The 27,110-nt window shown below is 43.8% G+C and overlaps 2 protein-coding genes across 3 annotated transcripts; one reads left to right on the plus strand and one right to left on the minus strand.

Moving 5' to 3' along the window:
- Positions 1-518: 518 nt before the first annotated feature.
- On the plus strand, positions 519-15,855 carry tprb (translocated promoter region b, nuclear basket protein). Of its 2 annotated transcripts, none has more exons than XM_079575421.1 (51): positions 519-680; positions 985-1,089; positions 1,168-1,241; positions 1,315-1,411; positions 1,501-1,604; positions 1,677-1,841; positions 1,917-2,009; positions 2,110-2,190; positions 2,265-2,352; positions 2,429-2,569; positions 2,654-2,754; positions 2,848-3,045; positions 3,136-3,243; positions 3,342-3,568; positions 3,652-3,815; positions 3,900-4,045; positions 4,122-4,270; positions 4,333-4,495; positions 4,574-4,708; positions 4,780-4,920; positions 5,000-5,165; positions 5,412-5,578; positions 5,667-5,819; positions 6,001-6,117; positions 6,189-6,392; positions 6,637-6,824; positions 6,902-7,049; positions 7,196-7,333; positions 7,430-7,561; positions 7,643-7,746; positions 8,174-8,384; positions 8,467-8,604; positions 8,743-8,941; positions 9,774-9,967; positions 10,047-10,120; positions 10,327-10,520; positions 11,018-11,314; positions 11,418-11,569; positions 11,643-11,723; positions 11,931-12,113; positions 12,204-12,350; positions 12,934-13,027; positions 13,475-13,626; positions 14,031-14,087; positions 14,225-14,310; positions 14,386-14,495; positions 14,569-14,655; positions 14,913-15,060; positions 15,223-15,341; positions 15,437-15,523; positions 15,680-15,855. In XM_079575421.1, exons 1-51 carry the CDS (start codon positions 530-532, stop codon positions 15,706-15,708), a joined length of 6,987 nt encoding a protein of 2,328 aa, XP_079431547.1. In that variant the 5' UTR covers positions 519-529; the 3' UTR covers positions 15,709-15,855. The 2 variants fall into 2 exon arrangements, with proteins under 2 accessions (XP_079431547.1, XP_079431548.1); XM_079575422.1 differs by having other exon boundaries at positions 8,237-8,384.
- Positions 15,856-15,884: 29 nt separating this feature from the next.
- Positions 15,885-26,853, minus strand: prg4b (proteoglycan 4b). The gene is made up of 18 exons (XM_079575423.1): positions 26,739-26,853; positions 26,093-26,172; positions 24,547-24,650; positions 21,923-22,146; positions 21,778-21,851; positions 20,877-20,993; positions 20,674-20,796; positions 19,649-19,729; positions 19,488-19,556; positions 18,710-18,769; positions 18,395-18,634; positions 17,763-18,323; positions 17,187-17,273; positions 16,924-17,060; positions 16,683-16,839; positions 16,490-16,606; positions 16,265-16,393; positions 15,885-16,013 (listed from the first exon to the last, which is right to left on the minus strand). The coding sequence occupies exons 5-18, from the start codon at positions 21,842-21,844 to the stop codon at positions 15,892-15,894; spliced, it is 2,067 nt and encodes a 688-aa protein (XP_079431549.1). The 5' UTR covers positions 21,845-21,851; positions 21,923-22,146; positions 24,547-24,650; positions 26,093-26,172; positions 26,739-26,853; the 3' UTR covers positions 15,885-15,891.
- Between the last annotated feature and the right edge of the window lie 257 nt (positions 26,854-27,110).

Genomic DNA, 27,110 nt, shown 5'->3' on the forward strand with positions numbered 1-27,110 from the left:
CAAAACCCATGTAAGTCGGCGTCCCGACTGACTTGCATAGAGGGCCTGAAAGCTTTGGAAACCTCTGTCCTATTTCAATCATGAGGTGCAGCAGTGCCATCTACCGGACATCACCGGTCATGCTGCACATTAACGTTTGAATTTGCGATTTCCGATTTGATAACGGTACAAATGTCATCAAATTGGTCAAAAATACGTCGCCATTGCGGAGGAACAACACACACGGCGTGTTTTCGATAGATGCATGCAAACGGAGAAATGAGGAAGATAAAATAAATGAGAACAAATCATTATATTTTTGTAAGGCTAGAGGTATTAGTTTGGACCTTAAAGCATTTTTATAGCAATAAATAAATAAATAAATAAATAAATAAATAAATAAATAAATAAATAAATAAATAAATAAATAAATAAATAAATAAATAAATACGAGACTACATGAAAATATGAACATTCGAAATACATTACCCACAATGCTCATGTGAACGACAAACTCAAATGCGCATGCGTGACAATTGTTGTGGGAAAAATGGCGGCTCTGCTACAGCAGGAGTTGGAGGCGTCGGAGCTCTCAAAACTACCAAAAAACATCCAAAACAAAATAGAAAAGATCATCTCGGACCAGCAGTATGAAATCGACTCTTTAAAGGCGCAGCAGGAGCAATTTAGGGTGGACCATGGTAAGAATCTCCCTCTAAAATCTGGTGGTTAGCCTGGCTAACTCAGCCACTTGCTCACCATGCTCACCATATTTGAATGTGACCTAAACTTGGGTATTATACGTCTTTATGAATTAAAACATTTGCAACTATTAATTCATGTATTCTTTTAGCCTTACTCCAAACCACAACGATTTCAATAAGATACTTGGGATGTTTAAATCACTAAGGCTAACGTTAGCTTGTCCTCTTTTAGAGTTTACATCACATTTCTCTCACGTTTGCCAATGATAATGCTCTAATGTTATGCTTTTACTTCCATTAGAACAACATTTCTTTGAAAAAGTGCAGCAACTTGCCCAGTGTCAGGACGAGTTTTTGTCAAAGTCGCAGGAGCACCTGAAGCTCAAAGAGGAATTTAACAAACTCGGTACAACGGATTACATGTTAAATACATTACAGGTCTGTTTACTCATCACTAAAACTTATTTGTCATATTTTCATTCAGACGAGGAACATAAAGCTCTGCGTAACAGAAACAGTGAACATGAGATCACACAGGAGAGGCTGTCATCGGAGCAGGTCTTCCCATATTCATTTAAAAAAACATTTAAATGCATGTAGTGCCTTTTCCTATAATGATTGTCTGGTGTAGGTTCTGCTGTCAAATGCTCGAGAAGAGCTTGAAGCAGAAAAGCGAGAGCTGGTGCGCACACTTGAAAGGCGGTCACTGGAGGTGGAGCATTTAAATGGTACAACTGAAAACATTTGTCCTGTAATATATCCTTTTGTTTTTGATCAGCCAAATACAGAACACGTTGTTTTGATTTCTTTCATGTAGATGATTTAAGGCAACTAAATGACAAGCTGGTTGAAGCTGGTACATCTAGGATCACTTTGCAGATGAAGCTAGACGAGCTCGAAGCAGCCGAAGTTAACATTAAGGTAAGTTCGTGGCTGGCATCCCCGTCTCATTTGTATTAACGAAATATCTAATGGGGTTTTATGAAATGTTAGTACAAAGAGAAGCGTATGGAGCAGGAGAAGGAGCTGCTTCAGGGACAAATCTCTTGGCTCAATGAGGAGCTCAAAGCCAAGAGTGAGGAGCTGTTGTCCCTGTCCCGACAGAAAGGCAACGACATTCTGCAGCTGAAATGTGGCCTGGATAATAAAGAGGATGAGGTATGTTCATTTAAATTACGATAGTGGAGATACAGTGCTTGGTTTATTTTAATAAGAGTATATAATTGATTACAGCTGAACAGGCTCCAGGACCAAATGACCAGCTGTAAGACTTCAAATGAGCATCTACAGAAACAACATGAGGAAATGATCGGCAAGCTTAAAGAGGTAACTTTTATAAGTTCCTCTCCTTTAACATTTAGAATTTACAGCATATCTTTTAATGAGTGCGTGATTATTGTTTCTTTTTTTTCTTTTTTTATTATAGGCAAAAGTGCAACAAGCTGCAGTGGAGGAGAGGTTCAGAAATGAACTCAATGCTAACATTAAACTTGCCAATTTGTACAAGGTATGTGTATATATCTATTCTTGCAAGTGAATGAGTAAAACATTTAATATATAAAGGTGATTGTGTTGTGACAGGGAGCAGCAGCAGACTCAGAGGCAAAGAGTGAGGAGTTAAGCCAAGCAGTAGAAGAGTTGCATAAACTTCTAAAGGATGCTGCAGAAGGTAAGACAAGTTCCTTCAGCGTTGTTTGTGTTTTCGCTTTTTAGTGGAGTCTAACCTTGATCACTCTTGTTTACAGCTAACAAAGCTCTTGACGAAAAAGTGCAGGAAATGAACGCAGACACTGATAAGACTGCAGCAGAGTTAAAGGAGAGGATTCAGTGCCTGGAGAAAGAGTTGGACAATGCCAACGAACTGCTTGCTTCATTTAACCTCCGAGGTCTGTGTTTGTTTGTTTTTTGTGAGAAATCCTTCCAAATGGGTTTATTTAATAAAAGTAGTAATAATGCAAATATTATTTCAGGCCCTGCTGGGACATCATCCTTGACCGAAGAGCAACTAACGACCATGTCGCCCACAGCAGCTGCCGTGTCAAAGATAAAACCCAAAATGAAACTGACTGAGGTACGTGATTATATTGGTAAATTAAATAAAATGAACAGACTTCCTAAATATGTATACACTGGTCTTGTATTGTGATTTTTTTTTTTTTTTAAGTTGTACACAGCATATGTGGAAAGCCAGGAGCATCTGCAGTTGGAGCGGCTGGAAAATAAACGAGTCAACAAGTACCTGGATGACATAGTGCAGGAGGTGGAGGCCAAGGCCCCAATTCTGAAGCGGCAAAGAGACGAGCATGAGCGCATGCAGAAGTCAGTGGCGAGTCTCTCAGCCCAATTAGAGCAAGCTAGCAAGGTATGCCGTCTCCAGATATTGGAATTTTCTGTTAAGTACAAGTTTTGTAATGATCTGTTTGAATGGTTTTGTGAATTTTATGATTTTTAGGAAGTGCATCGTCTACAAACCGAGGCAGATGAAGCCAACAAGCTCGCTTCAGTTATGGAAAGAGACGGCCAGAGGTCAGAAATGCAGCTGGCAGACATGGCTCAACAGGTTAGACATTGTATTGGTTGGTCTAAACATATGAATGTGACTTTTGAAATATATATATTACTCTTTCATTATGTTGTGTAAAAATATTTGTAATGCAGGTGCGAGTGCTGCTCATCGAGCTGGAGGAGGCACGTGGGAACCATGTGCTCCAAGATGAGGATGTGAGCTCGGCTGACATCAGCAGCACATCAGAAGTCATCACTCAACACTTGGTGACGTTCAGGAGCGTCGAGGAGCTTCAGAAGCAGAACCAGCGTCTTCTGGCGGCTCTCAGGGAGCTCAGTGACGACCAGGAGAAGGAGGAGTTTGGACTTGTCAGCAACAAGTATGTGGAAATGCACAGATGTTACTCGAGTGATTTAGTGCTTTTGATGGTTAAGTATCCTAATACAAAAGTGACCATTCCAGGCGAAGTCAACAGGATCTGACTTGGGAGAGAGTTCAGGCCGAGTTGGAGGAGTTGAAAGAGCAGCGTGTTCAACAGGTTAAGCTGACGGAGACCATTGTGAAGCAAAGGGACATGTACCGTGTGCTGCTGGCTCAGGCCACTGGGGTCAACTTTCCTCCACAGGGTAACTAACTACTGCTCAAAGCCATGTCAAGGAGATGTTTCAGGCTTGAGGATACATGGGTTCACATTTTCATCCAATTTTAAGGTTCATCACCAGAGGACCTGGCTGCTCTGACGTCCACCCCAAGACGTTCACCTGCGACCACACCCACTGCGGCAACGCCCACTGCGCTTGTCTCCATGGCAACAGATACCGCAGAGGCTCTGGAGGCCAAGGCCGCTTTAAGACAAGTAAGTCTTTTTCAAATATTACAAAACTGATATTGTGAAAGAGCATTTTCAAATTGTAATAAATAATTCTTTGCAGCTGCAAGATGTGTTTTCCAACTTTAAAAAAGAGCGACTTGAAAGTGACAAATCGATGACCGAGCAGAGTGAGAAACTGCAAGAGCAACTCTCCGAACTCCGCTCTGCAAATGCAAAGACATCCACCCAGCTGGAATTTGCCTCTAAACGGTACAGTAAAGATAAAATACCCCCCCAAAAAGCAAAAGAAACAAACTTTATTTGTGCTTTAGGTATGAGATGCTACAGGACAACGTAGAAGGCTATCGTAAAGAGATCGCGTCCCTCAGAGAAAAAGAGCAAAAGATGACCGGCTCAATACAGAAGCATGAACAGACCATTCACACTCTCAATGAGGACCTGAAGGCTGCCCAGGAAAAACTGTCTCTTGCTGAAGTATGGCTATTGATTTAGTTTCGCTCAAATTGTCACTTTTGTAAATGTCTCATTTTGCGGTTTCTGTTAAAACCTTAGGGTCAAGCGGCAAATCTCCGTAAAGAGAGAGACATGTTGAAGCTGGTGGAAATGCGGCTCACTCAAGAAAAAGAAACCTTCTTGGGTCAACAGCAGAGCCAGACTTTACTACTCACAAATCTGCAGACCATACAGGTAAACTCTCAACGTTGACTTATCAGTCCTGTGGCTGTAAAACTCCTCTAATCTCTGAATGATACTTCTAGGCCACTCTGGAGCGTTCAGAGACGGACACTCGGCAGCGTCTCAACAGTCAGCTGGAGAAGCAGGAGCGCGAGATCTCCCAGCTCCAGAAGAGGCTGGAAAGTGAGGTGGAACAGCGCCACCTGCTCACTAGAAATCAGGAGGTGTGTTCATAAAAATAGTATTCTAATCAAACCCTTTGGACACTTTGCTATAATCCCATTCTTCTGCTGTCGTACCCAGATTCAGTTGATCGAGACGAAGAGGCAGCTGGAGTTGCAAGTGACTCTGCTTCAGAAGACGAAGGACCAGCTCAGTGCATCGGAGGTGGAGTTGGCCTCTCTGAGGTCACAGGCAGGGGGTGACTCACGCCGCAGCCTGGGCTCTCCACCTACACCCATCCTCCGAAGTGAGAACACACAAACACTTTTGACATACTTTTAGTCTTTCATAGACTTTTTGTTTGTGTAGTTGAAGCTACAATTGGCCCACGGACTGAAACAGCGCTATTAAATGTTGGTCATTCAGTAGTTTTTATTAGTTTGTGGTTTGAATGGCGTCCTGCAATGTCCTGCAAATCTTTTCTTACCCTCACTTAGAACATTACTACATTGTTTACTGAGTTTTTTCCTTGCGTCAATCTTTCTGCTCAAAGGCCTACCTACATCTGATCAGAACCAAGAGGACGTCCAGGGACGCTTACGTTTGGCTGAAACACGGATAGATGAGTTGATGGAGAATCTTAGGACCGTCACCGCCAGCATGGAAATGTACAGGTCAATGGCTCAGAGTCTGGAGGAGTCCCTGGGTACAGAGAAGCAGGTAGAAACAACATTGCTCAAATTGAATTATAAGGACAGCGATACTTTGGCAAACTGTGATTTTTTTTAACGGCTGTGTTACTTTACAGATAACGGAGCAAGCGCGATCCTCTATTGAAACCCGTATGAAGGAGGCTCAAGAGCAGCACCGTAAAATGGAGGAGAAATTGTCTGAGGCCCAGAAAGGGAAGCAAAGCCTGGAGGAGCAGAAGAAAGTGGCTCTGGCTTCTTTGAATGAGAGGGTAAGTTAAAGGTCACATGAAGCGTGAAATTGTGATTAATGTTTGTATGAATGATAAGTCTATAAAGTCATTGACACAGCCATGTGTTATATAATCTTGTCTTCAATATATAAACCGCTCAGAAACTGTCATCCAAATAAGTTTTACTATCAGCTAATCGTGAACATGCATGTAATTGTAGATAAACACCCTCAAGAGGGACCTGAGCAGTGCACAGGCTGAGCACCAGGAGGCGCTGCAGAAAGTGGCTGTTCTGGAAGCCCAGAGGCAGCAGGCTCTACAAGACAGCCGGGAACAGGTGAGAATTGGATCGGTAAACTTAACGCTCATGTCAGTGTGCTAATGCTAATGTCACTGTATCCACTGAAGGCTAAACTGGCCGCTGAAGCTCAGGACAAGTATGAGCGTGAGATGATGCTCCATGCTGCGGATGTGGAGGCTATGCAGGCGGCTAAGGCCCAGGCACTGCAGGCTGTGGAGCTGCGACACCAGCTGGAGGAGAGGGGCCTGAGGGTCAGTGCCGAGCTGCTGGAGGCCCGGCTGTCCTGGGAGGAGCAGGAGAAGATACTCAAGGTTGGGCTACAAAGACTAGTGCTTATTGTCTTTACTCTGTCTAGATTTTTTTACAAGCACAAGCTGTTTTAGCGCCATCTTTCTTAACATCCTATTTGAAATCCATAATTACATCTCTCTTTCTGATGACATTCCAGCATTGGAACTGCTCTTGTCCGAAATATGCCTTCAGATGGATCAATTTGACATATGCAAGTCAAAAATGGTTTGGCCAAGTGTTTTCTCATCCCATTGTTTCTCACAGGAGGAGATGTCCAAAGCGGAGAGCCGTTGTGAGGAGTTGCAGAAGCAAAACACAATGCTACACGAACAGATCCAGGCGATGAGCAGGAAAATGGCCGAAAACCTGCAGCGAGCCACGAGCGACAGCTCCCTGAATATTTCCTTTACCGAGGAGGGCAAGTCTCAAGAGCAAGTCCTCGAGATCCTCAGGTAAATTTTACTACGTTGCTGCCGCCAGGATCAATTTTCACTGTCCATGGTCCATCATATGTGTTTGTGAATCAAAGGTTTGTCCGTCGGGAGAAAGAAATTGCAGAGTCTCGATTTGAGGTCGCCCAAGGGGAAAGTTTGCGTTACCGCCTGAGAGTGGAGCACCTGGAGAGAGAACTGAAGGAGGTGCAGGACAGCTTGAGCGCGGCTCGAGATAGGATGCAGGTAATGTTCAAGTATATAAATCACTTTTAGCAAGTGAGCAGATTTAAGTTGGATTTAGTTATGAATTGATCGCATAAATAGAGAGATTTTCATTATGCCTGTATCCGTGGTGTGTGTGCGTGTGTGTGAATGTTGGCATTTCCCAGGTAACGACGAAGACTCTGACTCAGCACGATGAGTTGATGAAGAAGACCGAAACCATGAGCATCCTGATGGAGACCAACAAGATGCTGAGGGAAGAAAAGGACAAGATGGAGCAAGAGCTACAGCAAACTCGGGCCAAGGTAACGCAAGGGCATTATTGTATTAAAATCGTTTCATAACAGACGTGTTACTCGCATCTGTTTTCAAACCCCTTTGTTTGTTTTATTGTCCTCAAGGTGCAAAAGCTGGAGTCGGACATTATGCCTCTGCAGATGGCCAACTCCGAACTGAGTGAAAAAAGCGGGATGCTTCAGGCTGAGAAGAAAATCCTTGAGGAAGATATCAAACGCTGGAAGGCTCGAACTCAGGTATGTAACATGACAAAACATTTATCATCTTAATCAACAGCATAATCCATACAGTCCGCCTTTTTCTTTCTTTTCTCGCAGCATTTGGTGACCCAGCAGAAGGATTCCGACGAGAGGGAGGCCCACCTCAAACGCATCCAGCAGCTCACAGAGGAGGGCGCTAGAGTCAAGGCTGAGATGGCCAGGTAAGTCGAGGGGTTACATAGGGCCTGTGTTTTGACATAATATCAGGGTTAAAAGCTTAAAAAGTTACATTTTGTATAACTATAATTCAGTACAGCATATTCAATCTCTTCATGATGATCCATGAAGTTTATCTAAGTTTTAATGGCGAGACATGTCCTGTCCCTGTGGCCATTATGAGCATTATTACTTTCAATTTGAACCGCTTTCCTTTTGTTGCAAATGTGGGAGAGGAGTTGCATCCTCTGCTGTTGTTTTGCAAAACTACATTTTGTAACATATTTTGTCCTAGGGGTATTTTCTAGATTAATACAACATTTTAAATGGTTTTACGAAAAATATTAAGGCAAAGATGTCCAAAAGTAGTTGCCTGAAAGAAGGCCCGGTGAAGCTTCATAGGAATGGTGTTTCCTCTTGTGTTGTTTGCAGGGCCAATAACCAGAGCACAACACTGCAGGCTCAGGTCCAGTCTTTGCGTGACAATTTGAGCAGATTCACAGATGAGAGAAATCAACTGAGGGCGGAGGTGGAGGCCAAGAACAATGACATACTGGAGAAGCTGAAAACCATCAACCAGGTCAAGAGGATCGGCCGGCGTTACAAAAATCAGTACGACGAGCTGAAGGTGGAACATGATAAGGTAATGTGCTGCTAAAGTCGCCTGTAAAAAGAAAAAAGAGGAGATGAAAGCGGTTTTGTGTAAGGTACATGTTTGTTTTTAGCTTGTAGCGGAGGCTGCAGCAGGACCGTCTCAGGATGAGGAGAGTCGTCAGGCCTCAGCTCAGGAAATGCAAGACTCCCTGAATCAGGCAGAAGCAAAGATCAAGGAGATGGAAGAGCAAGTGGAGAAAGTCAACAAGGTAAAAACCCATGTTTGGACTGAAAGATGGTGCATGAATATGGAAAATGGCATGTGGTTTTGCAGCGCCATTCATATTCCTCTTACAGCCCAAATCCAATACAGCAAACCAGTGCTTATTATGTTTCTTTTTCTTAAGGTTGTTACGGAGCGGGACACTGAGCTGCGCAACAGCCAGGAGCAGACATCGCGGCTTCAGACGGAGCTAAACAGGCTGAGGCAGGAGCTGCAGATGAAAGCTTCACAGGAGGAAACGCAGAGGCAGCAAACAGTCGAAAAAGACGAGAAAATGAAAAAAGCTCTTAACTTCGCCAGGCAGAAGCTCAACCAGCTCATTGGTATAGCACTATCCTCCATAATCAGTCCCTCCAGGATTTCTCGGATTTTGCGATTGTTGCGTTTTCGATGGCCATTTTTCCAACTTTTCTTTGCATTTTACATCCGTTTTAATCAAAGAGACTTTGGGGACTAAGAAAATACTTAAAATAGGCATATTTTAAAACGCCTTTAAAAAGGCCTCGTGGAAGACCCAGGACACGGTGGTGGGACTATGTCTCCGAGCTGGCCTGGTGTCGCCTCGGGGTCCCCCCAGAACAACTGGAGGAGGTGTGTGTGGATCGGGAAGTTTGGGCATCTCTGCTGAGACTGCTGCCCCCGCGACCCGGCCCCGGATAAAGCGGAAGAAAAATGGATGGATGGATATTTTAAAACGGAATCATGTGTGCCCCCTTCCACCCCCTCAGCGACAGGCACCTGTCTGAGTAAATCAAATCTGATTAAATAGTGGCCCGAATGAGGAGAACGCACGAAAGGACTGTTTATTTCACACAGCGACGTTGAGTTTCAGTTCAGAAATTCACTTTAGTTGCGCAGAAATTGCGGATTATTGGAATAGTTGCGAGAAAGTTCCAGGCTTTTGGAAAAGTTGCCATGCCGCAGTTTGCTTCATTTTGCGTTAATGTTTGCGATCGTGATATCCTGGAGGGACGGCATCATACAGAAGATGACACTGTCCTCATAATGCAGAAGTCGAAGGCAAACATAATGTAGGGTTGGGGTGGCTTAATAATTCGCATCAGTTCACACAACGCAATGGTCTACAATAAATATGGACATAAAGCATGTTCAAAATAAGCGCTAAATTTATATTTCATATTACAATCTCTCCAGGAACCAAAGAGCAGTTGCTAAAGGAAAACGAGGAGCTAAAGCAGCAGCGCGAGGAGCTGGAGGTGCGTGTGAGCGCTCTCAAATCGCAGTTCGAGGGGCGACTGAGCCGACAGGAGCGGGAGCTCAGAGACCTGCGAGGACAGCAGGAGCGGCAGGACCAGAGGGACGAGCCGACTGAGGCGGGTCCCAGCAAGGTACAGCAAGAGGAACAGACAATTGGAAACTACACTCTGAAATGACTCTTGTTAAAATAAAAATGTGTTGTTTTTTTAGACACAGGAGCAGCAGAGGAGCACTGAACAGAGGCAGATAAGTCTCAAGACCACTCCAGCGGCCGACAGGGGCAGGTGTGTTTTATACTTTTTCTGTTTGAAAGCAAGACAAGCAATCACTGGCTAGATATTTCTATTGTGACTGTCGACAAGTATCATTCAAATTGGAAATACCGTCATTATGTAATTTAATTAAAATAACTATTACTACTTAACATTTTCTGCAAGCTTTGTGTTTCATTAAGTCATGGTGTTGCTGTGTCCTTCTTTTTGTGTGTCAGTGCCAGCACCTCTGAGCCTCCGACTGCAAACATCAAACCGACTCCTGTGCCTTCAGGCAGTAAGCAGCAGACCATCCCTGGAAACAAATCTACACCGCGGGCGAGCATCAGACCCATGATAACCCCTGCTCCTGTCCCAACACCCACTCCCACTGCTACAGTCATGCCAACCACTCAGGTGGAGAGTCAGGAAGGTATGTTCATGCTATGTGTGAATTAAAACATGCTTTGTTTTGGCTGTTGACTACTTTGATATTCTTAGCATGGTATCGAGTTATCGGTGTGAGGAGAAAGATTCTGTCTTCCCCTTTCGATCCATAATGTTTCGAACTTGTTCTGACACTGCTGTGGTCACTCTTCCCTGTGCATTATCTCTTCCTGTATTCCAGTAGCTATCATTCTTCTAAGTTTCGTTTTGCACTGCTTCTCTTTTCATGGCAGGGGCAGATTTGCATCTTCTGGTGTTTTGTGTAATACCGTATTTAACCAATTCTAAAGTACTATTGAAGGACCAAAGAATAAGGTGAAATAAAATGTAGCTTTAAATTCAAAACAAGGCTGCATTGCGACTCGGCAATGAGCAGGACGTGCATCATAGTGAAGGCCTGACATGTCTTTGATCAAAACACAAACATTTAATGTGACTTTTAAATGAGTTTGCTGAAATCTGCTCTTTATTTTCCCCCTATAGCGATGCAGTCTTCTGAAGCCCCGCCTGTTGAGCATGTGACCGTGTACGGCAGTGCTAGTGGCTCTGTGCGCTCCGCCAGCCCAAATGTACAGACCACGTTAGCCAGCCCCATGCTCAACGTGCAGCAGGTCCAGTCCCAGTCCCAGGCCACAGCGTTCGTCCAACCAACGCAACAACAGAGCGTGAGCCACTCTGAGCCGGCCAGTCAGGAGCCCCCTCCGTTAGTCATCGAAGCAACACCCAGCAGCCAGGTCGAGTGGCCCTCAACGTCCTCCAGCTCCTCTGTGTTTGGAACAGGTGAGACGAGTTTGTAGAGAATAGGATCAAGACGATGCCTATGGTATCAGACGCGTTTTCAAGAACACTTACTTAATTGATACCCATTGCTTTTATTTTGCAGTTTCTGCCACACCAAGCACCTCAGCCATGTCTAAAAGGCCTCGAGAGGAAGAGGAGAGCTCGACTGTTGTCACTGAGGCTGAAGTACCAGAGGACACCTCCAGGGCTCCCATTTCCAAGAAACTACGCATCGTCCAGAGAGTAGGACCAGAGGTGAGTAGAGGGACTAGCCTTTGTAACCTGCATCAAGTCTAGCCCAATACGGTTAACTCTATCCTCATTTCAGGAGGAGATGCTGGCAGAAGACAGTGCTGAGGCTGAGGGAGTGGTGCCCACAGACAGTCAAGATGTTACAGAAGCATCTCAGGTCCGTTATGAGAAAACTTGCGCTATGATGGCTCTACTTAGTTTTATCTTCTCCACGAGACTATTGTGTTCACAAATCAAGCAAATTGATGCAATAAGTGACATTTTTACCCCTAAGTATTTGAAATGCATGACTCAAGTTAGTGTTGCCTGTGCCTCTGTAGTCTTGGCATAAGGTAATAGTCTAATCCAGTTGCTTTTTGTGTAGGATGAAGACTTCCAAACTCTGGATGAGGAAGAGGAGAGCGCAGTGCCCCAGTCTGTGATGGAGCAGGAGGTGACTCTGGCACAAGGTGACAGCACTGAGCTGCAGAAGGAGGTGATCGTGATAGTGACAGACTCCGAGAGCGAGGAAGGCCAGGAGGATGAGGAAGAAGAGGAGGATGAAGCGGTAGGTTTCCTCTATTTTACTCTTTTTAGTCATAACATGTACTGCAGTAAAACCATTATGGTAAAATCTAAAATATGCTTTACTTTGTAGGACTATGACGAAGAGGAAGAGGACGAAGAGGAAGAGGAGGATGAAGAGGACGACGATGATGATGGAGAAGGAATGGAGGAAGAAGGCGAGGACAGTAATGATGGCAGCGGCGACGGCAACGAGGCCTACGACGAAGACGAGCCAGAGGTCCGAATAACAGAGTAGTACATAAATCAATATAAACATTGATGTGCAGGTTTTATTTTCACCAATAAAGCCCCACCCGTAATTAAATCAATGCTTTATTGGGTTAAATGTTTTGCAGTGTGGCTTTAATGGCTACCTGCTGCAGCGTAAAACCATTTTCTCATTGAATATTCCCAAGACCTAGCAGTTTATTTTGTTTGCACCTGCGTGTCACTCCGTCCTCACGTCCGTCTCTTAGATGCTGGGAAAGGTCGGATTATTTGAACCCCAAAATCACTTTCTGGAAGGACTCACGCTTTTCCTACACATTTATTGGCATGTATGGAAATACTTCAGTACATAGACACTTTTTAAAGGGCTTTTTTGTTCTACTTAACCAAAGCCAGATGCGCGCTCTGCCCACACATCCAGACTGCCAAAGCGTGTGGGAATAAGCTCAGTGGTATTTGTCTAAACCGCATCTTAAATAGCAGTCATGATAGGTTTAATGTGAATGTAGAAACAAATCTGAGTCGTCATCTGCGCTGGGTAGTTTTGCCTCCAGTCTGACATTACTTTCATATGTCTATGTGCTGTTTTCCAGGGCGCTGATGTAACTGACCCCGGCACAGAGACGGAGGAGAGTCTGGGGGCGTCGGACTCCACCCAGAGGCCCGCTGATTCCCAGACACCCAGCTGTAAGAGCCAGGAAAACCAATGCACTTTCACACCCACCCGCCGCATCGTCTCACCGTGTGCTCACCCCAAAGTCCCGCCACCAATTAGATACGAGACGAGACACACGCTGACCGCGGCCGATGTGTTGATGTCTGTCTGAAAGGGAAAGCAGAAGAACATGCCGTCTTGAAAGGCAGACTATGGGCTCTTTATGTTGGTTTCCTGAAGCATGTATGGCCAGTTTGTGTTCTTATGTAAACATGTGTACGTTAGTCATGTTGACTTTGCTTTGCAAGTCTTTCCTAAATGGTTAAGGCAACGGTGAGGGGTGATGAGGATATGGATGAGGGGTATAACAAATTATCGCAGCATAGCCTTCATGTTATTTTTATTTTGAGCCATGTATTGTCTACCGTAACCAATCCTATGTTTCCCAGTCCTTATACAGATGCTTATTTTTATTTTAGATGAGGGCAGTGCTGCTGAGGCCTTCTCCACTGAACAGCCAATCACCAGCTCTGGGACTCGCATGCCCCAGTCGCCCAGAAGAACTATGCACCAACAAGCACGCCTCAACATCCACTCGGGCTCCGAGCTGGCTCCGCCCACTCAAGTTCAGGTACAGAACAGTTTATCATTAAAGACTCCATACCTTTTTTTTTTATTCTTTTTTTTTTTTACAACAATTGTTGAACACCATATAGTACAAAAAAATCTTTCCTTAGTGCATTGATTTTTGGTAAGTCCTCATTTTAATGGTTACTGCATTATGTAATAACGGCTTATGCAGTTTCTGAGTTTAATAGTGTATACAGTCACTTGGGGCAATCAATTAGAGCTGCTTTAGGGAAATGCATAAGACTGGGCAAACAGAATGGAACCAATTTATAAGTGACTTGATAAAAACCCTGAAAGAAGTACATCTTGGAGACTCGGAGAGTTAAGAGTTTAAACAGCCGCTGTTGGAAAACCCCAAATATGATTTTCTTCTGTTCTAATACTAGATTCTAACTTTTTCAACAGCGCATTCCTGGCCGTCGGCAGTTGGCTCAGTTCGCTCCTGGCGTTCCGGGCAGCGCTGTAAGTAACATCTGAGTGGCTTTTCCCAGAACTTTTTACTAACGGTTACCAGTACTTCATTTGTAATGTGAAGTTTTGTTGCAGTTTTTCTCCTCATTGACACTTGATCATTTGTTTTATGACCTCCCCTGCCGCAGCACTTTGACGACGATGACCGGATGGTTCCCAGCGCTCCCACCCTCGTGGCCCCACAGCGCTCGGATGGTTTTGACCAAGCCATACAGTGGGTTAACCACCATTAACCTCATAAGATCCCATTGCTGTTCATGGAGAGTTCAGAGGTCATTGTGTTTTCCAGGTCCCCTCAGGTGGCAGGCGTTCCCAGGTTCAGATTTGGAGCATCAGAAGATATTCCGCAGGCCAGCACCTCCACTCACTCAGACCTGGGAGAGCTCGCATCACAAGGAGGTGCTCAGTGGAACTAAAAGCTTTGCTTCAGTGATTTATAAGTGTCTCTTGCTAATTGTGTTTGTCTCTGCAGGGTTAGGGATGTATGAAAGCCCTATGTTCCTCACGGAAGAAGAGTCTGGAGGACGCAGTGTCCCAACAGCGCTGCTCCAAGCTCCAGGTATTGTCCAATATGGAGTTCATTTGGGTATAGTTTTAGCTAAACAAAAAAATGCAAATGTGTTTCTTTTGGGACGAATTATGCAATGTACAAATAACCAAAGTCTTTACAATGACCCATAGATTTGTGTGGTTGTTTTCTTTACTTATTTTTCAATAAATATTTGTAAAGACTTTGTGACTTTGATCAAATGTATAATATTATGCTAACAATATAATTTATCTGGCTGACAACTCTCCCCCTCTGTTCGATGACAGTGTTTTCAGAGATCGCTCCCTCGGACACGACGGAGCATGCGTCCCAGTCTGTTCCCATGGTGACCACGTCCACTCCGGGGCCCGTGGTGTCCGGGACTAGTGCGGCAGGGGAGGAGAGGGACGACTTCCTGGAGCCGGACGCTGACAGGTGACCAGCTCTGATCTGCGTCTCTGCAGTCGCTTCAGTAGAAGGAATAGTAAAATTAGGTTCAGAAAGTAGTCGTACTGCTCGACTTTTTATTGGATTATTTAGTAGAGATTACATCTGTTCTGTTCTATATTTTATTTCAAGTCTTGACTTTTCTTCCAGATCCAGTGCAGAGGTGTCAGACCCAATGGTCTCTCAAGAAGCGGCAGAACCAAGCCAGCCTTCAGCCAGCTCCACTGTCCTCCCCTCCACCTCCCAGGAGCCTTCCTCCAGCTCTGCAGGTACTGACATTCATCATCACATAGAACTAGAGAGGCTTATGAATACTTCCTGAATCTCTCACGGACCCTGTTATGTTCCCTGTCCTGTTGTTCAGACACGAGCAGTGCACCACGGAGACCCTCCCGTCCTGGGCCCAGACAGCTGCAGCGCTGGTCTGAAGGCCGAGGCCGCATGAAGAGAGGTGATTTAATGCACATTCATTCCTGTCTTTTGTCTCAATGCAGCTTAAGCATTTCACAAATAACTGGTCATTCTTTCATGTTAATTTTATTGCAGTTCAAAAAAGCTCTGTAGCTTTATAAAAAACAAGTTTTTTCATAACATTATTTTCCAACAGGTTTCACTCGAGGTCTGCACCGGCGATGAGCTTTGACAGACACTTGGCCGTGACTGAATCGTTTGCATTCTTCTGCTGCAGAGTCCAGCTCTTCTGTTCCGTTGTGAATTTTAAATTGATGCTAGTGTACTTTAAAAGTGTTTTTTTGTAACAGTTGCCCATTCCTGAACATTTTATGAAGATTGTAATAAACAATTTAAAATTGAAGCACATCATTGCATCCGAGATGTTTTCTTTGGACATCTAAAGACTTCATTGCTCTGAGACGACGTGGTGGATTTCGAGGCAGCAACGACGGGCCTTTCTCCGTCCATCCTTACTCGGTATGATTTTGCTGCAAAACAACAAAGCACTTAAGGATATGAACAATAGTATGCTGACGTGTGCTTATGAAAGTTACGATGAATTGCAGAAGTGACTGTTTTTTCGTTAGCGCCGTCCCACCCAAACTGGCTTCAATAGCTGCCCAAACATCCACCCTGACACCCCACACTTTTATTGGCTATTTCACATTATTGAGCTGAAAGTGGGAACGGTACCATTCCAAAAACAAAGCTATGCCACATTCCGAATTGGTGTGCTTACATCTAGAGAAGACATAGTAGCTGTATCCCTCGGGCTCTCTCTTATTGGGGATGGAGACGGCGGAGGTGATGGTGGTGGGGAAGCCTCTCCATGTTGTCCTGTAGCTGATGGCAGGTTCCAGACGAGACACTACAAGCAAAACGACAGTTCATTTTACGAGAGGTCTCATCCAACCCATGACTCATTTAGTAACTAGCTCTTTTAAACGGCCTCTGAGAAAAGTACCTTGTGCTGATATTTGTCGTGCTATCCTGTTTCCATGTGTGTAAATGGCATGGTGGACTTTCCTGCCGCACGATGGGTTTGTGCCAAACTGGTAAGCATATTTCTGAACAGTTCCACCTAAAGACAGGGAAGTTATTTTAGTAGTACCGTGTTGCATTTTGAATGTTGAGAGATCAAGGGCTTTGCGGATCACCTCTCTTGAAGAAATACACAGCCTCTTTCCTTTGTCTGTACTGTGGTACAGACAGGGCAGCTGTGATGTGGCCCCTGAGCCCGTCAAAGCCAGCCTGTACGACTTTCGGAAAGCCCTGGTCCAGGGCATCATTTTCATATCTCCAGTACTGAGGGCCCTGCAGAGACATTGAATCTGGTTTACACTGTCTTTCACTCAGACATATAACAACACAGTCTTTTTATTTTGGCTTTGAGCATACCTTGAAAATGTAGGTCTTGCCCTGGCAGTTGCAACGGGTGAACACTGTGTCGATGGGGGAGGGGATGCCCCACACCTCAGTGATCCCACGAGCCGGACCTGGGACTCTGTTGGGGTCCAAAACCCAGAAGTAGTGCCCTGGAGAAAGATTACAGTTTAGCTTAATACAACAGGAACCTACCCACTACAAAAACTCCTACAGAACATTTCTACTTGTGTTATCCTGTGCAATAAACGGACTCTACACTTTAATTTCATACCCACCTCTAAAGACCACCACAGTCCCATTACTGAGCGCAGTGACTCCGCTGATGGGCCGCCCACTGCACAGGTTCGTGTCGTTGCTGTCATCTGAAAACACATTATTACAGAGAGCGGTTTGTCAGCATGACGTGAACAGCAATCACAGGAGTTATAGGGTGTTGGTGCAATTTGGTGTTCCTGGAGTCCTGCGGAGGAAGACTTTCCATTTACACTTTCTTTCCTTCGCATTTTACAAAGGATTGGTCAAGTTCAGCTCCTAACAACAAAAACACCACCATTAAGAGTCATTCCTTTCCTTATTGACTGGCTTCACTAAAATTATGTTTCGTTGTAGAGATTTTCAAATCTATTCCTTGTTTACTTAAAAAAACCCTTTAAATGGGCCTCTAGCTTGTGCGTTTTACCAGTCGTACCAGTCAAAAGTAGAAGCGAAATGTCTTCACCTCAATCAACAATATTTGAAAATCATTACTACAAAGGGAGCTTCCTGGGTGACTCGGAGACCCTACACAAACACATCTTCTTTAGTCAGGCTGTCAGAACAAAACAGAACCTGGACACATATTTCTTCCTTACCAGCCTGGTAATCCGCATCCTCACCCAGGCCGTTCAGCACAGGCTTATGCTCAGGACTCAGCTCCGGTTTTGAGGGCTTTTCCGGACGTGGCTTTTCTGCTGGTTTCGACGTGGGTGAGCCCGTTGGACTCTGGGTGACATCTTTCTCTGTAGCTGCAGATGTTTCTGATTCTGCGATTGTAGTGGCCAATGTGCTCATCTCCGACACTGCTTGTACCGGCGCCGATGTTGTGGGATTTGGCGATTCTGTCGTGGTCATTTCTGGAGTTGTAGTGGTTTCCTCATTCACGGTAGAAGGTTGAATGTTCTCCGGTGTTGTGGAGGGTTCGTATTTAAGCGTAGTTGTCTCTTCTGTCATTTCTGGCGATTTCGTCGTTTCAGGGGCCAAAGTCGTCATTTCGGCAGAAGGTGAAGCTGCCTCAGAAGTCGTGGTTGGAGCCTCTGTTTGCATTGGTTCTGTTTGGAGATATGTGAAGCTTGTGGTGGGTTCGGACGTCGGCTGAGTGGACGCGATGGGAACCTCTGTTGTTGGCTCTGGAGCAATGGTTGTGTCATCAGCAGCTGCAGATAAAGAAGGATGTTAGTAATGTGGGGTGTAAAAGCTGAAGCTTAATATGTGGAAGATGACCTACCTGTACTGCCTGCTGTCGGCTCTGCAGTACTGGGGCCAGCAGTGGTAGGCCCTGGTGTTGTTTCGACTTCGGGAAGCACAGTGGTCGTCTCCGCACTGGCTGTTACCGGCTCTGGGGGGATCGCAAAGCCGTCCAGGTCTGGCAGAGGAGGCCCTGTGGTGAGGTCCTCCAGCAAGTCAGTGGGAGGGGAACCACTGGAGGCTTCTGGGAGCGGGCTGGTTTGGAAGATCTGTTTGGAGACTGTAGATGGAACGCAAATGAGTTAATGATGAGTTCTGGCAAGTGTCTAAAAGCGCCGAGCATAGAATTACCTACCACTGTCAGGATCATCTTGTAGATAGGACGTGGGGTTGACAGTTGGGAAAAATGTATCACCTGTTGAGGGGAAAGCAAAACTGCATTACTTATCTTTTGTTCTATATAAACTCTTGCTTTCTTTAACTGTCCAAAGTCAAAAGTCCCGTGAATTGGTGACTGCATTTCCAGTAATGATGCGATAAAAACTGGTGGTGACTATGGATTAGGCACACACAGGACAATTCACAAAACAAACAAAACACATCTGAACCAACACGGTCACAGAAATGGCAGAGTGAGTAAAAATCACTGGCACTGTCGGTAAATGTGCTATGGCTTGGATTGACACCTTCAGGTAGTAAAGAGCAACAGTTTTAACATCAAGTGCTAATCCTACCAAATGTAGAAATCCATAAAGCACGGCATTTAGTGACACATGTCCTTATAAGTAACATTCACAAATGACAGACTCTGCAATAAGCCAAGTCCTGTCATGTATTCCACGTTTTTACACGGATCTAGCGGCTTTTCCGTCCACTTTCATTCATTAGTCTTGGACTGGATTTAAAGCTGCCGTGTTTGGCGGTGTCCGCAATTTCCCTCTTTGTGTTGAATCGTTGCCTTTTGCCTCCTACTCCGTGTTGCTGTTGGGATTTGTACTCTTGGTTCTTTCAGGACAAACTTTGTCCCAGAACAAACTGTGCCACAGCCTTTCGACATCCCAGAGGTAGAGTGAGTAACAAACCGCAAAGTGAGGCAATAAAGTTTACACAGTCCGTGTCTTTAATGGACTGACCTGGATCGTTGCCTTCACTCAGAGTGAGCGGGTCTTCGATTGGCTGCTCTGTGGCCTCGGGAGTGGGATCTGTGAGGGGAGTCAGAAGAAATGTTCTCAAGTGAAACCGTTAAATTGGTAGTGAACGAAGTGAGTAACATTTGCCATCATAGTCTGTGTACCTGTGGGCTTTTTCTCAACATTAATGTCACATGAAGCAGGCTTGGCTGGCGCTGCTACACTCTCCACACCATCTACTTCTTCTGGATGTTTATCAGCACAAAATATGTTCAGTGCAGTCTCAATTCTAACTCAATGCACAGATTGCTGCATGCATTGTTCGCTACAGTTGACGGAACGTGCACCATAGGAGGAGACGACACGACTGCTTCCCATGCACTATGTCTACAAAGTAAGATGACGGCTGAGAGAGGTGAGGCTGACGTTCACATGTAGCCATGCTTTTTCTGCATGTAATGTCATGTCTCACAATCACAGCTGTCTGTAGGTTAGTATCTGTACGGGACTATGCCAAAATCTGTCGAGTTCTGAAGTGATATGGCCTGTTTTTCCAGGCATATGTTTTGTTCCGTCAGTCAAGTTCTCATCGCTAGATCAGCATCCACCAAGAATCAGAAGTTTAAGGTTCTTAAACTGTTCACAACATGATGTATCCTGTATACAGCATTTGGATTTCCAAGTACCATCAGTGAGTTCAAGATAAAACCAGGACTAAACTGAGTCTAAAACATCAAAATTGGCCTAAATAATGCATCAAACTGTGCATAAATCCAAATCAAACCAGAAAAGCAATGCACTAAACTAAAGCATAAATAAAATGGAATCTACTTCACATTAATTGTCAAAAGGTCATAGGTTCGAGTTTGTAATGGATTCTCTCATTGCACTTGTAATAGAGCAAAAAGGGATTTAGCATCTCCAATAGTTAACTTAAGTCTGGATTTTGAGGAGCAATCCTAGCCCATCAAAGAGGACAACTGAGAGCTTATGCAGTCATTATATTTACTTTTTTTTAATGTGATATTAACAGTCAGGGAAATGAGAAAAGTGGTATTCATTTACAAAACTGTTGGCCTGTTCAAACTCTGGCCACTGACATGCCCATAACTATCCGGCAACATTATGGGCATGGGCATGCTCAGTAAATGATACCCACGGCATGCGGGCGGTGCTGCTCGCGTCCTACCTGGTTGATCGCAGTGATCCTTGTAATCTGCGCAGCACTGGTTGTATTTGGCACAGTCGGCATCACAGTTGCACAGCCGGCCGCGCTTGAACGTCTCCCCACATCGACCCTTGCAAGAGTCCTCTGCCGGACACACAAAAACAGGAAGGGTTACCCTGTGATCGGTTTGCAGTGCGGCACGGGCATGAGGACGCGTCACTCACTGGTGGTGCACTGAGACTCGAAGTCCTTGCAGCACTCTCCGTAGCCCAGGCAGCTGTAGTCACACTGGCACGTGTTGCCTCGGTAATAGCCCATGCCACATCTCCCTTTACAAGTCGCTGAAAGAGCACACACGTTATAATAATAATACATCAAACTTGTGTAGTGCGAGACACTTTGCCTCTAGAAATGACATGCATTATTGCAACATACTAAAAGCACTGGCTGAAGAATTCTTGGTTTGAGTGCCCTGTGAATATTTTGGAAGCAAGGAATGTGTTACAAAAGTTAGGAATGAGTTTGGACACAACTAACAGCTTAATTGACCCGCTCCCACTTTCATTACTTGTAAAAAAAATTATATATTTCTTTTAAATCTTCCTTCAAGATCCCCATTAGACATTAGATACTAGATCCTGATCATAAAATCCTGTTTAATACAGTAAATTAATTCATTCATCACATTCTGAAAATATTTGCAGTTTGCAGAATATCCAAATCTAAATGCAGAAAAAGCATAAATAGATAAATACAACATGAAAATCTGAATTCTATTTTTTTTAAATGTAAACATTTATTTGATGGATTTCTCTGTTACAATGGCCAAAAGTTTACCCTGTGAGCTAACTTAAATGTGCAATTCAAATAGGATTCAAACTCACTATCTGCAAAACAGTCAACACTGTTTTTTCTTTTTCCTATAATGATTAGAAATAGTAAACTATAGAAATAATGTAAAAAATAAAAAGATAATTACTCATGGAAACGATACGCCTGTCATTCTACTTTAAAATATGGCATTGGGCCTGAAACATGCATTATCGTTACTATGCGATAAGCCATCCTATTCCCATGCTATTACACTGCACTACAATGTGTTGGTGAAATTTGTGAAATACTTACACTGAGCTGTAACAAATGTCAGGGAACCAGCCAACAAAACAACAGCAGCTAGTCCACATGAAGGCATCCTGAATCTGAAACCCAAACAGACATGTATCAACCCCCGTGGTGCCGCTTTGACACCTGGATAGTGAAAGCATCTTACCTTGCTCACTGCTTACTCGTCCTTGGCCCTTGTATGTGAATCTTGTGCTCTGCCACTCCGCTGCTTTTAAACACCCAGCGGAGGTTTGGCCCCGCTTACCGTTAATAGCCGGGTCTGACGGCGTTAAAGACGCGGTGAGGTCACGGGGAGAAAGGGAGGCTCCTCAGACGCAGCTGGACGACTGTCAACAGCAGTTTGTGCCAAGCAGACGATGACTTCACTCCCTTCGAATGGAAAAAAAAAACACATTGTGAGATTTACCTAGTCACAAACCGGACACGACAAATCAATACACCCACCGGTCAAAGTCTGTCAAGCTTTTCCCAGCTATTACGTAGGATAAAAAGTGGGTAGTCATAGAGATTATAGGAGCTATTGCATTCAAGGATGTGTCCTAATAGGATGCCTTGGGAAAATTCAGATGGAGGTAGAGGCCAAAATCTCAATATAGGAGAAACTCGCGCTCAACAATGATCTGGACACTTGAAAGGATTTCCTGCAGCAATGTTATCTGACCAACTCACCCATCTCAGCCCCTGCATTTTTTGCAGGTATTTACTTTCAGATGGCAAGTAATAAAAGCCTAAACAAGTCCAAACATAGTGAATTCAGCAATACTTTTCCTTTCCTGCTTTTTGCTGATAGAGCAAACAAATGAACTAATAATAATAGTACATACATGTTGTATCGTGCTTTTTTTCCAGAGGTGGACAGAACTCGGTTACATTCACCCAAGTAAATGTACTGAAGTAATTTTTTTAAATAACGGGCCATACTGCCTTTGGTCTGTACTTGGATGGGAGACCGTTTGGGATGGAGTGAATGAATAATGCAATGTCTTTGAGTGTCCAGAAAAGCGCTATATAAAATCGATGCATTAACTGTACTTTTGCAAGTAATAGTACTTTTTACTTACTTGAGTAATATTTAAATCAAGTATTTGTACTCTTACTTGAGTAAAAAATATTTTTTAAGTCGTGTCACTATGAGTGGCAAATATATCTTGTGTTTTGTTTACTTAATTCTTCATGATTCTTTTGCTTTTTATGGGATTTTCTTTGAAAGTATTTCAATTTTCACATTATTTCACGTTGTGTTTCTCATACTTTTTGTCACGACTGAAACATGAATCAAACTTTTACGCTCAAACAGTTACTCAGTACTCACAGTACGCAGGTAAAATTTTCTCCAAGTACTTTTTTACTCTTGCTTGAGTAAATATTTGGGCAACTACTTTTTACTTCTACTTGAGTAAATTTATCTTAAAGCAACGTTACTCTTACTTGAGTAAATATTTTGGCTACTCTACTCACCCACCTTTGCTATTTTTGGAAACTCAGAAAAGTACATACATACAGTCACTTTGCGGGCGAGCTTGTAAAAACAGTTGTCTCCACATATATGAAGCAATTAAAAATAATGAACACAGTAAAACGTTTATAGCATCTATAGCATAACACATACAATACACTGTGGGTCAGACATGTTAAATGTTCATAAAAAACGGTTGGTCTTACAATAAAATTTACTATAAAAAATAGCGACATTCCTTTGTAATGATCAAAACATGTCATTGCATTTGATGAAAATCTATACGACACTGTTTCCTGACACAAATATTTTTCCACAATAACATGTTCTGACTGTTATTACATAAGGTAAATAGTGACTTATAGACAGAATGACTGCAATCAGCTGAACGTGACTGATGTGTTTACGAACTTCAGCTCAGACAAGAAACATGAGAAACAGGAAGATGCCACTATGGGGTCAAAGGGGTTCAGGCTGGGGTATATGCTTCCAGCCTTATTGTTGGGAGGTCGAACACAAAACAGGATTGAACCTCGAGAAGGTGATGAACTGACGTAGATACATGGTAGGCCACACCACCTTTGCTCTGCTCAATCCCATCAGATCTCGGAAGCTAAGCAGGGAAGGGCCTTGTCGGTACTTGGATGGGAGACCGTTTGGGAACACCAGGAAGCCTGGGTAAATGTAGTGAGTGAATGGTTGATGGTGGTCGGAGGGGCCGATGGCGCTGGTTGCCTCGCTTCTGTCAGTCTACGCCAGGGCAGCTGTGGCTACAATAGTAGCTTACCACCACCAAGTATGGCGCGAATGAATAATGCACAAAATTGTAAAACGCTTTTGAGCGTTTGGAAAAACGCTATATAAGACTAATTATTTATTATGATGTTCTGTGTTCTCAGCGGCCGTTCAGGTGTGGTTGCATGGTCAGACATGTTGACTAACCATAACATGTCGGTGACATTTCTCCATCATGTCATGGTCCGGCCACCACAGAGAGCTCATTAGTGCGCTTACGCTAAGGCTATAATGATAACAGGATCTGAACTACCAACAGCAGTGAAAGCACAGACACAACTTCCTCTGCGGGAGCTCTGCCAAAACCACATATTATTTTGATTTGCACCGATGGCAAAACAGGATTTAACAGGACTTTGTCACTTCTCTTCAGTTACACAAGAATGTCTCAGAGACTGTAAATAGAATTCAAGTGGGATTGGTGCACCTCCTTGTGGCTGGTTGAGAGAGATCTTGTTATGCGTCCTTTTTCAGAAACTACAAGTCCATAACTGATGCCTTTTCTTCTGCAGCTTTACCTTAGTTTTGTGATTCCGTTGTTAGGGACTGGTTAGGCGGTTCTTCTATGCAGGAGTCTCCACCATCACCTCCCACTGTCTCACTCCAACTGAGCGGCAAACACCTGCGGAACAACCAAAAAACGCTGTAAAATCATCGAACAGGCCAACTAATGCTTCTTCAAAACCGGTACATGAGGTGCAGTATAAAGGAGTAAAGCAGAGAGGAAATCTTCATATTCACTCAATCATTAAGCGTGTGCTGTTTGTGAGCAGTTAAGATGTATTGTACTGGCAGCAGTGAGCGGACAGTCTGCTCAAGCCGCAGTTCAGATGGTGCCCCACAGTTGGCACATCAAATGGGATTGGGTTTAATTCTGAAATTTGGCTCATGATCTGGAGATGGGTTCTCAAGCACTGCTCTACGGGCGCCCACTGCTCCTGACAGGGTGCACTGACGAGCACTGAAGGATGGTTTCAAGTTTTGAAAGTTTGTTTGTTTCATTCACAGACATGTCTTTTCTTTTTACTGGGCATGGGTAGTACTATGAAACATTTACTCAAGAACGTAATTAGTTTCATCACACAGTATTTTTTGAAGTATTCTGTAATTTAGTTACCCTTTCCTTTGTGAATATGAATTCGAGTCACAAAAGCTCAATGTGAAATATTAAAATGAATCAAAGTTTAAACGTGCATCATGTGGAACTGGACACGTGGGGGGAAAAAGTATATGAATGCATGATCTTTAAGTGACGCAGGGGCTGTATGGGTGGTTGGCTTAGTGCCTTTACTTTCCATCACAGTCGACTCTAGAACGCTCCAGGATCAATTGTTCCATAATGCACCTTTACATTTCAAGTATATGTTTAACATTTACATTAATAAAAAAAATACTGGCAAATGATAATTAGCCTATATTTACAGAGCGCTTTTCCACCTGTGCAAACAATACACTTTGCATGAAGGAACCACTCACTTTCACACTCTCATTCACTCACCAATGTACACGGATGCAAGATGAGTGCCCAAGGACACAACGGCAACGCACACTTGCAGGAGCCAGGATTCGAAAGACTTGGTCTACCTGAGCTACTTGTTGTACCCTCAAACAGCTACAGAGTCTACAAGTAGTATTTTGTCAGACTCATATGAAGAAGGCTACATGTTGATGATGATGTCGAAAATGGTCGTGGCAACAACACACCTGCAGGGGGAGACAAACAGCAGGGTAAAGCGAGCCCTCTCAGGATAAAAATAGAGTTTCAACAGGTGTCAGCAACTGATGAGCATTCAATGGGAAAGCTCCTTTTTCATTAAAATGGATTCTCCTGGAAATAACGGTCAAAGGAGTATCGTTGATTTCAGCAGGCGATCAGATAACATTTGGATACAGTACACCGAGGGCAATCTTAGTCATTTGCATAGTGCTGACAATGTCTCGCTTTGTGGTTACATGCTCCTTCCTGTATATATGTGTTAAGCTCGAAGTAGTGACAATAAGCATCTCAACTGCAACAGGAAAAGCAGTGTACCTTTCCTGCAAATTTGAAGCATCCGATTGCACCTTGTCATTTCAAAGCTTTGCAGGGGCACAAACATCCGACGGTGGACTCCCCCTCCCCTGGTCTTTGAAGCATGCAGCATCTGAGAGAAAAGGACACGTGGATCTGAACAGTGAGTCAGAGCAGCTGTGTGTGGCAGAGGTTTCACTGCACCGCACTGGGGAGGCTCAAGGTGCCAACACATCAAACACTGAATTGAATATTTGAAAGATCTATAAATAATAGACAAAATACAGTGTTGAGGAAGTATTCACATGCCTCTGTTTAAATGCGCAACAGATCAGGTTTTCAATGTTTGTCAATATTCAAGATATAAATACATACATTTTTCCTCTTCTTGCTTTACTTTGGGGAAAAAAAGGCTTGTTTTACAGTGAAGAAGATCAGCCCTCCACCAAGGAAACTTGCCAACCCCTGTAGTATAGGGTATACAATATTTATATATAAAATGTTTCCATGTTTTTTCTATTATTGCAGCGCTTTTGTTTCCAGTAATTAAATTCAAATCCTTGAAAGACAGAAGTGTGAAAACTTTCCGAGCCTACATGCATAAGCCACCCTCTGTATTCAGCGTTGTATTTTGATGACTCAGTTGGCTGTCATATGCGTTTATACTAGAGTTTCACTGAACTGTGTGCCATTTCTCACCTGCATGAAATGTGCTATTCCCCATAGATACAAAACACCTGAAGATGAGATGACCTTTGGCAAATGTGCTTCTTCGACCATACACAGAGTCAAAGGTTGGCGAGGCAGACAGAAGCCTTGAATTGCTGTAATTAAAAAAGGAAAATAGAAAAACAAAAATCATTTACATATAAATAGAATAATCAATTACATTATTTGTGCTTCTTTTTGGCTGAGGCCAGCGCTTGATTTGATCACCTGTTTGGGAGAACACATTCCCTCATCTTTCCATCTTTCAGTGTTTTAGGGTAAAGGATCCGACAAAGAGGAGATGACATAATGGTGTTTAATGACAGTGTTCAGGTAACTGTTTTGGCCTTTTCCCCAAAACCA

This window comes from Gobius niger (genome assembly GCF_951799975.1).
Source record: "Gobius niger genome assembly, chromosome: 17".
Lineage (NCBI taxonomy): Eukaryota > Metazoa > Chordata > Actinopteri > Gobiiformes > Gobiidae > Gobius > Gobius niger.

Excerpts from the sequence above, each read along its gene's own strand:
- prg4b (XM_079575423.1), bottom strand. The coding sequence starts at position 21,844 with ATGCCTTCATGTGGACTAGCTGCTGTTGTTTTGTTGGCTGGTTCCCTG. Across the intron at positions 18,635-18,709 it reads ACAAGATGATCCTGACAGTG|TCTCCAAACAGATCTTCCAA; the intron begins GTAGGTAATTCT and ends TTCCATCTACAG. Across the intron at positions 16,607-16,682 it reads TGTGTATTTCTTCAAGAGAG|GTGGAACTGTTCAGAAATAT; the intron begins GTGATCCGCAAA and ends CCCTGTCTTTAG.
- tprb (XM_079575421.1), top strand. The coding sequence starts at position 530 with ATGGCGGCTCTGCTACAGCAGGAGTTGGAGGCGTCGGAGCTCTCAAAA. Across the intron at positions 10,521-11,017 it reads TCAGGTGGAGAGTCAGGAAG|CGATGCAGTCTTCTGAAGCC; the intron begins GTATGTTCATGC and ends TTCCCCCTATAG. Across the intron at positions 15,061-15,222 it reads CTGGAGCCGGACGCTGACAG|ATCCAGTGCAGAGGTGTCAG; the intron begins GTGACCAGCTCT and ends CTTTTCTTCCAG.